General features: G+C 48.9%; 1 protein-coding gene across 1 annotated transcript; it reads right to left on the bottom strand.

Annotated features, from left to right (window-relative positions):
- Positions 1-2,353: 2,353 nt before the first annotated feature.
- Positions 2,354-5,493, bottom strand: LOC107111428 (multidrug resistance-associated protein 5-like; the record flags this gene model as incomplete). The annotated part of the gene is made up of 2 exons (XM_015412395.1): positions 2,354-3,941; positions 5,329-5,493. Coding segments are annotated over 2 exons (267 nt in total), but the record flags the coding sequence as incomplete, so codon positions are not given.
- Between the last annotated feature and the right edge of the window lie 4,642 nt (positions 5,494-10,135).

Here is a 10,135-nt window from a genome sequence, read left to right as displayed (position 1 = left end):
TACCAGATGCAAAGACCAGACTGGAAGTCATTTGCAAGCCTGCACATGAAGGCTTATACCTCAAATAAAACTTAGTTGGCCTTAAAAGGTGCCACTGGACTCAAAGTTCGTTCTGCCGCTTCAGACCCACAAGGCTACCCACCTGAATCTTTTTGCACAGGAAAAGGACAATAATGCTAGGAAAAGATGAAGGCAGTGGGGGAATAGGAAGACTCCAAAGGCTAAATGAGAGTGTATCAACAGAGGCATAGCATCCAAATGGCAAGATGTCCTAGTCCCGCTGTACACTGCATTGGTCAGGCCGCACCTGGAGTTGTGTGTGTGGTTCTGTAGGCCTCACTTCAAAAAGGATGTGGACAGGATGGAGCGGGTGCAGAGGAGAGCGACGAGGGCGATTGGGTGCCTGGAGACCAAGAAGCCTTATGAAGAAAGGCTGAGGGACTTAGAAATGGTCAGTCTGGAGAAGAGGAGGAGGAGGAGATTGGATTTATACCCGGCCCTTCACAACCCAAAGGTATCTCAGAGCGGCTTACAAACTCCTTTCCCTTCCCCTCCTTACACAAAACTGATGGACAAATGGAACGAGTTAATCAAACTTTGGAACAGTACTTCTGTTGCAGACACCCTGGGAGGCAGGTGGGGCTTAGAGAGCTCTGAGAGAAGAGGAGATTGGATTTATACCCCACCCTTCACAACACAAAGATGTCTCAGAGCGGCTTACAAACTCCTTTCCCTTCCCCTCCGCACAACAGGCACCCTGTGAGGTGGGTGGGGCTGAGAGAGTTCTTGACAGAAACGGCTCTTTTTCAAGGACAGCTCTTATCAGAACTACGGCTTGCCCAAGGTCAGCCAGCCAGGTGCAAGTGGAGGAGTGGGGAATCAAACCCGGTTCTCCCAGATTAGAGTCCGCACACTTAACCACGACACCAAACTCCTGCAAGGAGAAGATTGGATTTATACCCCACCCTTCACAACACAAAGATGTCTCAGAGCGGCTTACAAACTCCTTTCCCTTCCCCGCTTACAAACTCCTTTCCCTTCCCCTCCCCTCCCCACCACCGACACCGTGAGGTAGAGGTGGGGCTGAGAGAGCTCTGACAGAAACTGCTTTTTCAAGGACAGCTCTTATCAGAACTACGGCTTGCCCGAGGTCATCCAGCCAGGTGCAAGTGAAGGAGTGGGGAATCAAACCCGGTTCTCCTAGATTAGAATCCGTGCACTTAACCACTACACCAAAGAGGAGGTTGAAGGGGGACACACTGGCTCTCCTGAAGTATCTGAAGGGCTGTCACTTAGAGGAGGGCAGGGAGCTCTTCCTGTGGGCAACAGAGGAGAGGACTTGCAATCGTGGGTTTAAATTAAGGGCAGGAAGGTCCCGGCTGAATATCAGGGAAAACCTTTTGACAGTCAGAGTTGTGCAGCAGTGGAATCAGCTGTGTAGGGAGGTGGTGAGCTCCCCCTCCCTGGCAGTCTTTAAGCATCGGCTGGACAAACACTTGTCAGGAATGTTCTGGGCTGATCCTGCATTGAGCAGGGGGCAGGAGCAGATGGCCTGTATGGTCCCTTCCAACTCTGTGATTCCATGATTCTAGGAGATTAATTGATTCAGACCAAGGAAGCCGTGGGCCCTCCATTTGCAAGACCTGAGCTAGGCTGTTAATGATGGGATGTTTTTGGAGGAAATGAATTCATAGGATTGCCATTAAGTTCGAAGCGATGACTTATACGGCACTGCAACAGGGAAGGCTTAGGGGGACATGATTGCAGTCTTCAAATATCTGAAGGGCTGTCATGTAGAAGATGGCGCGGATCTATTCTCTCTCGCTCCGGATTGCAAGACTAGATCTAAGGGGTGGAAATTACAAGGGAGTCGTTACCGGCTAAATAGCAGGAGAAACTTCCTAACTGTCAGAGTGGTTGAGCAGTGGAACAGTCTGCCTCGGGAGGTGGTGGATGCGTCTTCACTGGACGTTTTCAAGCGGAGGCTGGGCGACTGTTTTTCAGGTATGTTGTAGGGCTATCTTTCAGCTATGCTCCTGCAGAGAGCAGGGAGTTGGACTAGATGACCTGCAAGATCCCTTCCAACTCTTGTTGTTGTTCAGTCGCACAGTCGAGTCCGACTCTTCGCAACCCCATGGACAAGCTCACGCCAGGCCCTCCTGTCTTCCGCCGTCCTCTGAAGTTTGCTCAGCTTCATATTCGTTGCATCTATGACACCGTCTAACCATCTCATCCTATGCCATCCCCGTCTTCTTTGACCTTCCAACTCTAACATTCTATAATTCTATGAACACACACATGCACAAAGATTTATTTTTTATTTTTTTTAAAAAAACACACCTTCACACGAGACTTTACAAAACCCAAAATAGTTTTTATTCACTTTTTCGGATTTTTCTCTCTCAACGGTTTGCAAACATGCTAAGGCTATGAAACGTCCGGCTGGACGGGAAGGGGGGGAAAGAAAACCCAACAACCCCAAACCAAAAAAACATGCAACGCTGATCAATTAAAAGTCACAGCTATTACAGGATTGACCGCGCTACTGGTCCCACACGACAGGGATGGCGTACAGTCACCATGGTAACGTACCACACAGGACTCAGCAACCTGAGGTAGGTCTCTTTACAGTAAGAAAAATAAAACTTCCTACACCAGTGTCAAACCCTGATCGGCAGGAGCCGGCTCTCTCTCTTTTTTTAAAAGGCAAATCGCTGGGGAAGGGGTATCAACGCCGTTGGACGTGAGCGGAGACGGTTAATTGTGACGCACGTCGATCAAAAGCCAATCGTGGAGGAGCTTGTCCAGATGAGGTATGAAGCATCTCTAAGATCAAGAATTCAGCTGAGGCAGCTTTGAAAACTATGAGATCCGGCAGCAGGGGACCCCCCCGATATTTTGAGAAGCTCATTGCTACAGTTAATTTATGGTTCCGGGCGAGGGGAGGTTGACCGGTGGAAACAGGAGGTGTTCCTTTTATAATGTTGGGGAAGTTCTTCTGACAGAGAATGTCCTTTTTGTTCCCTTTAATGGATAAGGGTGCACATTCTACTATCACCAGACCCCCACTTCGGGAAACACGAAACCCCCCCCCCCGGCCCGGGGAATCAAGCCGCTGCTCCTCCCACGCTCCCTAGCGATGGGCCCGACAACCGAGTCACGTGGGTAGAGAGTGTCCCACCCGCCCCTCCCCTCTGTGCAAGGACAAAAGACAAAATGACACAAAGAGGACACGACTGCAAAGCATCACTCCCATCCGGAGACCTGGGAGAAAATCCGGCGCGAGAGAACGGCCGACCGCGAGAGACGAGAAAGGCGTCCGATGCAGGTCGGGCAGACGCCGGGACTCCCCCCGGTACCATAAAACCGTACAAAAACGCTAGAAAAGAATATGCACTGGTATGAAACGCAGCGCTCATTTTAATATAAAATAAACGGCTTACATTTCCACTGTAAATATAGGCTATGTACAGAATTCTGTATAGATATAACTACATGTATAAAGCTTCAATATAGGCCTCTCGATACATTTATAGTTATGGCTCCCTGAGCCATTTTTTTTTTTTGTAGAGTGCATTTAAAAACAAAAAAAAAAATTAGTAACAAGAATATGGAATAAATACCGTAATAAAAGCCATAAAGAATTCTCCTTACAGTACTTTTAAAAAAGGAAAGAAAAATGTTGGATCCTGACCCACAATGCTAAGAATTTAAAAAAGGGGGGGCGGAGGCAATGAACTCTCAGGAGGTCGTGGAGATGGAGGAGGAAGAGGAGGAGCTCCGCCTGCCACAGGCAGGAAGTGGTCGCCTCCTGGTTAAAGTGACGTTGCCCTGAAATTTTAGCCCTTGACGGTTATCTTGTTTTCTGCAGCAGCGAACATGGCGTAGAAACGAGAGTTCTCGTTCGACAGGAGACCGGACGGGGTGTCAAATTCCACCACCTGGAACAAATTAATCGGGAAGACTGTCAGTGATGCGAGAGACAAGCCCTGTTCAATCTGCCAGAAGGGAATGTTCCGGAACACGGCAGCACCGAACCAACCGGCGCCGAACCACTCTCTGTGGCGGCCCCTCACTGGTGGAATGAGCTCCTGGATGACATCAGGGCCCTGCGGGACCTACCGCAGTTCCGCAGGGCCTGTAAAACGGAGCTCTTCCGCCAAGCTTTCGATTAGGGGCTGCCTTAACGTCATGGCCCTGGCCTGTATACCAACATCACCATCGACTGGACAGCAAACAGCCTGGCGGGAGCCTGAATTAGGACGTAGGCAGCCACTCAACGTCGTTAGAACTTCGCCATCTCTCATTACAGCATGTACTGAGCTGCTATGTTTTATACTGTAATTTTAATTGATCTTACTTACGTGTAGAGATGTAAAATTTCCAGAAATTTTGAAGCTCGGAAAAAAACCCGTTTTTTTCGGGGGGAAACGGAAAGTTTTGGAAAAATTGAAAAAAATGCTACATTAGCATTTCTTTTGTCTTTTCTAGATTGAAAGTCATTCTGTTACTTTAGGAACATAAAATATGACTATGGACATTTTTACTTGGCATAAAATTATCACAACTAGCATATTAAAAATATAGTGTATCGAAACAATTATTACAAACAGAATACCCACCCACATGCAAAAACAAAACTGAAACCTTTTAATTTTCTTCTGACAATAGCACCTCCTAAAGGAAGAAATGCATCTTGTTCTTGCATTGGAGAGTTCAGTTTGTAACCTAGGACTTGCTTGTCCTCAGTGCACAGAAATTAGATCAATCTAACCTGGGACTTTCTGCATGCCAAGCAGAGGCTCTTTTAACTGGAGATGCCGGGAATTGAACCAGGGGCCTTCTGCATGCCAAGCCGAGGCTCTTCCACTGAGCCAGAGCCCCTCTTTACAGCTCTCCAGGGTCTCAGGCTGAGGTCTTTCACATCACCTCCTACCCGATCCTTTTAACTGGAGATGCCGGGGACTGAACCTGGGACCTCCTGCATGCCAAGCAGAGGCTCTTCCACTGAGCCACAGCTCCTCTTTACAGCTCTCCAGGGTCTCAGGCTGAGGTCTTTCCCATCACCTCCTGCCTGCTCCTTTTAACTGGAGATGCCGGGGATTGAACCTGGGACCTCCTGCATGCCAAGGAGATACTCTTGCCAGTGAGCTACAGCTGCCTCCACACACATTATTGGTCGGTTGTACTGAATGGCAGCGAGACCAAGCCAATCCCTGCCTCCTCAGAAAGCTTTGCCTGCCAGACCCTTTCTGCCAAGCCGCTTCACCGCATCTCCTCAGGTCTATTTTAACCCTTCGAAGGCAAAAGCATTCGCATCTTCCTGACCTGTCCTTGCACCAGCACCATAATCCGGTCGGAGCCCAGAACCGTATGCAGGCGGTGAGCGATCGTCAGCATGGTGCAGTCGGCGAACGCCTCCCTGATCGTTTCCTGGATCAGCAGATCCGTCTCTGTATCCATGGCGGCTGTCGCCTCGTCCAGGATCAAGACCTGAGCACGGCACGGAGGGGGTTAAAAATGAAAACCCCTTTCCCCGCACTAGACACAAAATTATTGGTGTAGAGTACATACATTAATAAAAGAAATCATGGATATAGATAGGCTCTACTGGTAGCAGGAGCTCCTTTGCATATTAGGCCACACACCCCTAGTGTAGCCAATCCTCCAAGAGCTTACAGAGCTCTTCTTACTGGGGCTACTGTAAGCTCTTGGAGGATTGGCTACACTAGGGGTGTGTGGCCTAATATGCAAAGGAGCTCCTGCTACCAGTAGAGTCCTACATACCAGAAATTTTCTTGTTCAATATGTGACCAGATGAATGTAAAAAAACCCCAGATCAGTATGTTATAGCTTATATGTTAACTTCGGCTCGTATTGTCTTTGCCAAATATTGGAAATGAGATAGAATACCTTCAAAGGAAGGATTAATCCACAGGCCGTTGGATATAACGGAGATGGATAAATTGTCATTAATTTTACGAAAAGGCGAGGATTTGTTTAGAGATAGATGGTATAGGTTTTATACCTGGTTAGAAAACAAGCATTGTACTAGACTCACAGTATTATAATCAGGTTAATGTAACTGATATATGTATCGGTGGTGATCAGTGTTCCCTCTAAGCTGAGTTGGTGTGAGCTAGCTCCGTTTTTTAGCCTCTGGCTCAGAGATTTTTGTCTTAGCCCAGGAAGGGATGGCTCCAGAGCAAACTAGAAGGATGGCTCCAGGGCAGTAGCTCAATCGCTCGCTCACAACTTTAATGCCGGTAGCTCACAAAGTAGAATTTTTGCTCTCAAAACTCCACAGCTTAGAGGGAGCATTGGTGATGAATGTGAAAATTTTAAATAAAAGTCTTAAAAAGAGAGAGAGAGAAGTTCCTGCAGTCGATGGCGATGAAATGGCGACCGAAGGTATTCGGGGGACGCTCAGGTTGCAGTGCACGGGAAATGGGGCAAGAAGGGGGGGAGGAAGCACCCAGTTCCCCTTCGTAGGTCCTCACGGAGCTCTGACCATTGCTTTCTAGGCTCTGGTTTGCTCCCCAGTCCCAAACGGAATCGAAGCCACGGCCGCCCAGGCCCGTAGCGACCGGGGGGCATCTTGGGGCCCCGCCCCCTGTCTTACCACCACGCTCCCCCAACTTCCCATCCAGCCCTGGCGCTCCTTTGCGGTGTGTGTGTGTGCAGGAGTGTGTGCGGGGTGCCCCCCGACTTATTTAAAGCCCCCCCAAATAAAAAAAATCTCGGCTACGGGCCTGCCGCCGCCTGAGATTCAAACAAATATATACACTGCAAAAACCTTTTTTATAATTTAAAGTGTTCTATATGTTCCATCTTATACAGTGCACTGTGTATTATTCATAATATTCTAAAACAGATATATATTCATTACATGCAATATCAACAATAATAATCAGTTTGTACCATCTAATAGCTACCAGTCAATTTATATCCTTTTTCCACAATCAACCCCAACGGGAGTTTCTGGAATCGTACACCCCGCTTCTCCTTACTTTAACCCTAACCCTCTAAGCTGAGTCGGTGTGAGCCAGCTCACAGTTTTTTAGCCTCCGGCTCACACGTTTCGGTCTTCGCTCAGGAAGGAATGGCTCCGGAGCAAACTTGATTTATGCCGTAGCCAACTCGCTCACTCACAACTTTCATGCCAGGAGCTTACAAAGTAGGATTTTTGCTCCCAAGACTCCACGGCTTATAGGGAGCTTTGGATAGATGTGCACCTCAGGATGCACAAGTATACAAAAGATGGCCCCCGTAAGGGTTCTCGTGCTGGCGATCTGGTAGTCTGCAACAGCGGAAGCAAGAGAAGACGACGGAGAAGAGATTGGATTCATGCCCCGCCCTTCACTCGGAGTCTCAGAGCGGCTTACAATCTCCTCTCCCCTTCCCCTCCCCACAACAGACACCCTGTGAGGTAGGTGGGGCTGAGAGAGCTCTTTTTGAGAACTGCTCCTGAGAGAACAGCTCTTGTCAAAACTATGGCTTGGCCAAGGGCCTCCCGCAGCTGCATGCAGAGGAGTGGGGAATTAAACCCGGTTCTCCCAGATTAGAGTCCGCGCACTTCACCACGACACCAAACTGGTCGCGACTGGAGCTGCGTGGTATCCTGAAAATCCGAACAAGCACAACAGGCCTACAGAGGCTGGCATTAACCAAAGCAGTCTGCTTTCTGAAAAGCACAGTGTTCATTGTAAAGGGGAAAAACATCTTTCTAGACCAGGAATCCCTAACATGGTGTCCATGTTTCTTGTGCCCGCCGAGTGTTCATAACAACTAACATAGTAACATATAAACATGGAAGATGAGCAGGAACTCTACAAGTATATTGTGATACTAACATTTACACTAACAGAAATAAGATCTCCTCCTCTTGGGTTTTTAGTTTAGTGCGGTTTTCTTTCCTTTATCCCTATTTGTAGCTCTCACCTCCTAATTTTCTTTGTAGTTTGTAGTCTAATGCAAAATAAAAATATCCCTTCGGGGTTTTTTAAAAAAAGAAGTGGGTGGGCGGGACCAGGTGAGGCTTTTGCCCAGCAGGGCTTCTGACTGGCCACAGAGATCTTATTGGCTGTGCAGATTTTTAAAGACACTGCTTTGGCAGCAGCTGCCACCACAGCCCAAAGACTTTCAACTGTGAGACTGAAGGTAAGCCGCTGCGACCATTTTGTGGCATGCTCTGCAGCAGCCATTTTGTATCACACTGTATCAGAATTCTAAAATTGCCCACAGGCTTAAAAAGGTTGGGGACCCCTATCTTAGACTTTATGGGTGTAAAGATGGGCTTTACAACAGGTACGTAATGAGGAACTCGAGCTGTCGGCAGTGGCAGCAGATCCTTTTGCTCCACTCTCTTCACAAGCAGAAGTCTCTCTGCATAATTCATACAAGTCATGCAGTTGGGGATAACCTTGGTGCACAAACAGGGTTATTTTCTTCAGTACTGAGTGCCTGCACTCCAGGTGCTGGGCAGATAACGACTGAAGTTTTAAAAATTGGATCGGACCAGGGGATGAACGACTGAAAACGGCTTGTACTTTTTGGAAATGAAGCAGAAGCAGAAGAGGAGGAGGAGGAGACTGGTTTTCTATACCCCACCCTTCACTACCCGACGGAGTCTCAGGACGGCTGACAATCTCCTCCTCTTCCCCTCCCTGCAACGGACACCCTTGTGAGGCAGGTGGGGCTGACAGAGCTCTTTCGAGAACTGCCCCTGAGAGAACAGCTCTGAGAGATCTTGTGACTGACCCAAGGTCACACCAGCAGCTGGGTGGGACCCCAAGGGTCATCTAATCCAACCCCCTAAAACAATGTAGAAGAAGAAGAAGAAGAAATTGGATTTATACCCCGCCCTTCACTACCCAAAGGAGTCTCAGAGCGGCTTACAGACTCCTTTCCCTTCCCCTCCCCACAACAGACACCTGTGAGGTAGGTGGGCCTGAGAGAGCTCTGAGTGAAGAAGAAGAAGAGATTGGATTTATACCCCGCCCTTCACTACCCAAAGGTGTCTCAGAGCGGCTCACAAACTCCTTTCCCTTCCCCTCCCCACAACAGACACCTGTGAGGTAGGTGGGCCTGAGAGAGCTCTGAGTGAAGAAGAAGAAGAGATTGGATTTATACCCCGCCCTTCACTACCCAAAGGTGTCTCAGAGCGGCTCACAAACTCCTTTCCCTTCCCCGGCCCACAACAGACATCCCGGGAGGTAGGTGGGGCTGAGAGAGCTCTTGACAGAAACTGCTCTTTTTCAAGAACAGCTCTGACAGAACTATGGCTTGCCCAAGGTCACATCAGCAGGTGCAAGTGGAGGAGTGGGGAATCAAACCCGGTTCTCCCAGATTAGAGTCAGCGCACTTCACCACGACACCAAACTGGCTGGATCTTTGAAATTCACAGCCGCTCCCCCCATGACCACAGACCCAGAGGAAGGCAAAAACGTCCAGGCATCCTGGGACCTATCTGGCCTGGAGGAAAATCCCTTCCTGACCCCAAAGTGGGGCTCGGCATTACCCTGGGCGCGTAAGGAAGGGCCACGAGAGCCAAGCACTGGCTCATCCCTTCCTGTCCCCCCTCTCACCATCTCCCTACGTCCACGGGAGTCACAGGATCAGCACTGCTGCCCGATGGCCATCTCGTCTCTGCCTAAAAAACCCCCAATATCAGAGCCGCCGCTTCTTTCTAGACCCATCCCAAAGAAGCCATATATTGCAGGATGCTGTGTCCTCCCCTCCAAATCCTTTGCTTTAAAAAAAGTGTGACAGAAAAACCTCTGCCTTGTACAGCCTCCTGAAAATTAACTAAAACCGCTGAAACATATGGAGCAGAGGTCCACAGAAGTCCATCAGTGGCTATTAGCCACAAGGTATAGAGAGGAACTCAGTCTGGGGCAAGGGATGCTCTGTATTCTTCGTGTTTGGGGGGGGCAACAGTGGGAGGGCTTCTGGTGTCCTGGCCCCACGGGTGGACCTCCTGATGGTCCCCGGTATTTTTGGCCACTGTGTGACACAGAGTGTTGGACTGGAGGGGCCTTTGGCCTGATCCAACATTGGTTTCTCTTATGTTCTTCCCACCTAAATATCAGGAGTTTCCTGGTCCCACTTCTAGTTTCCTGGCCCCACTGCTGGA

This window comes from Gekko japonicus, unplaced genomic scaffold (assembly GCF_001447785.1).
Source record: "Gekko japonicus isolate JY-2015 unplaced genomic scaffold, Gekko_japonicus_V1.1 scaffold5843, whole genome shotgun sequence".
NCBI classification, from domain to species: domain Eukaryota; kingdom Metazoa; phylum Chordata; class Lepidosauria; order Squamata; family Gekkonidae; genus Gekko; species Gekko japonicus.
This window is presented reverse-complemented; position numbering and strand designations above follow the sequence as displayed.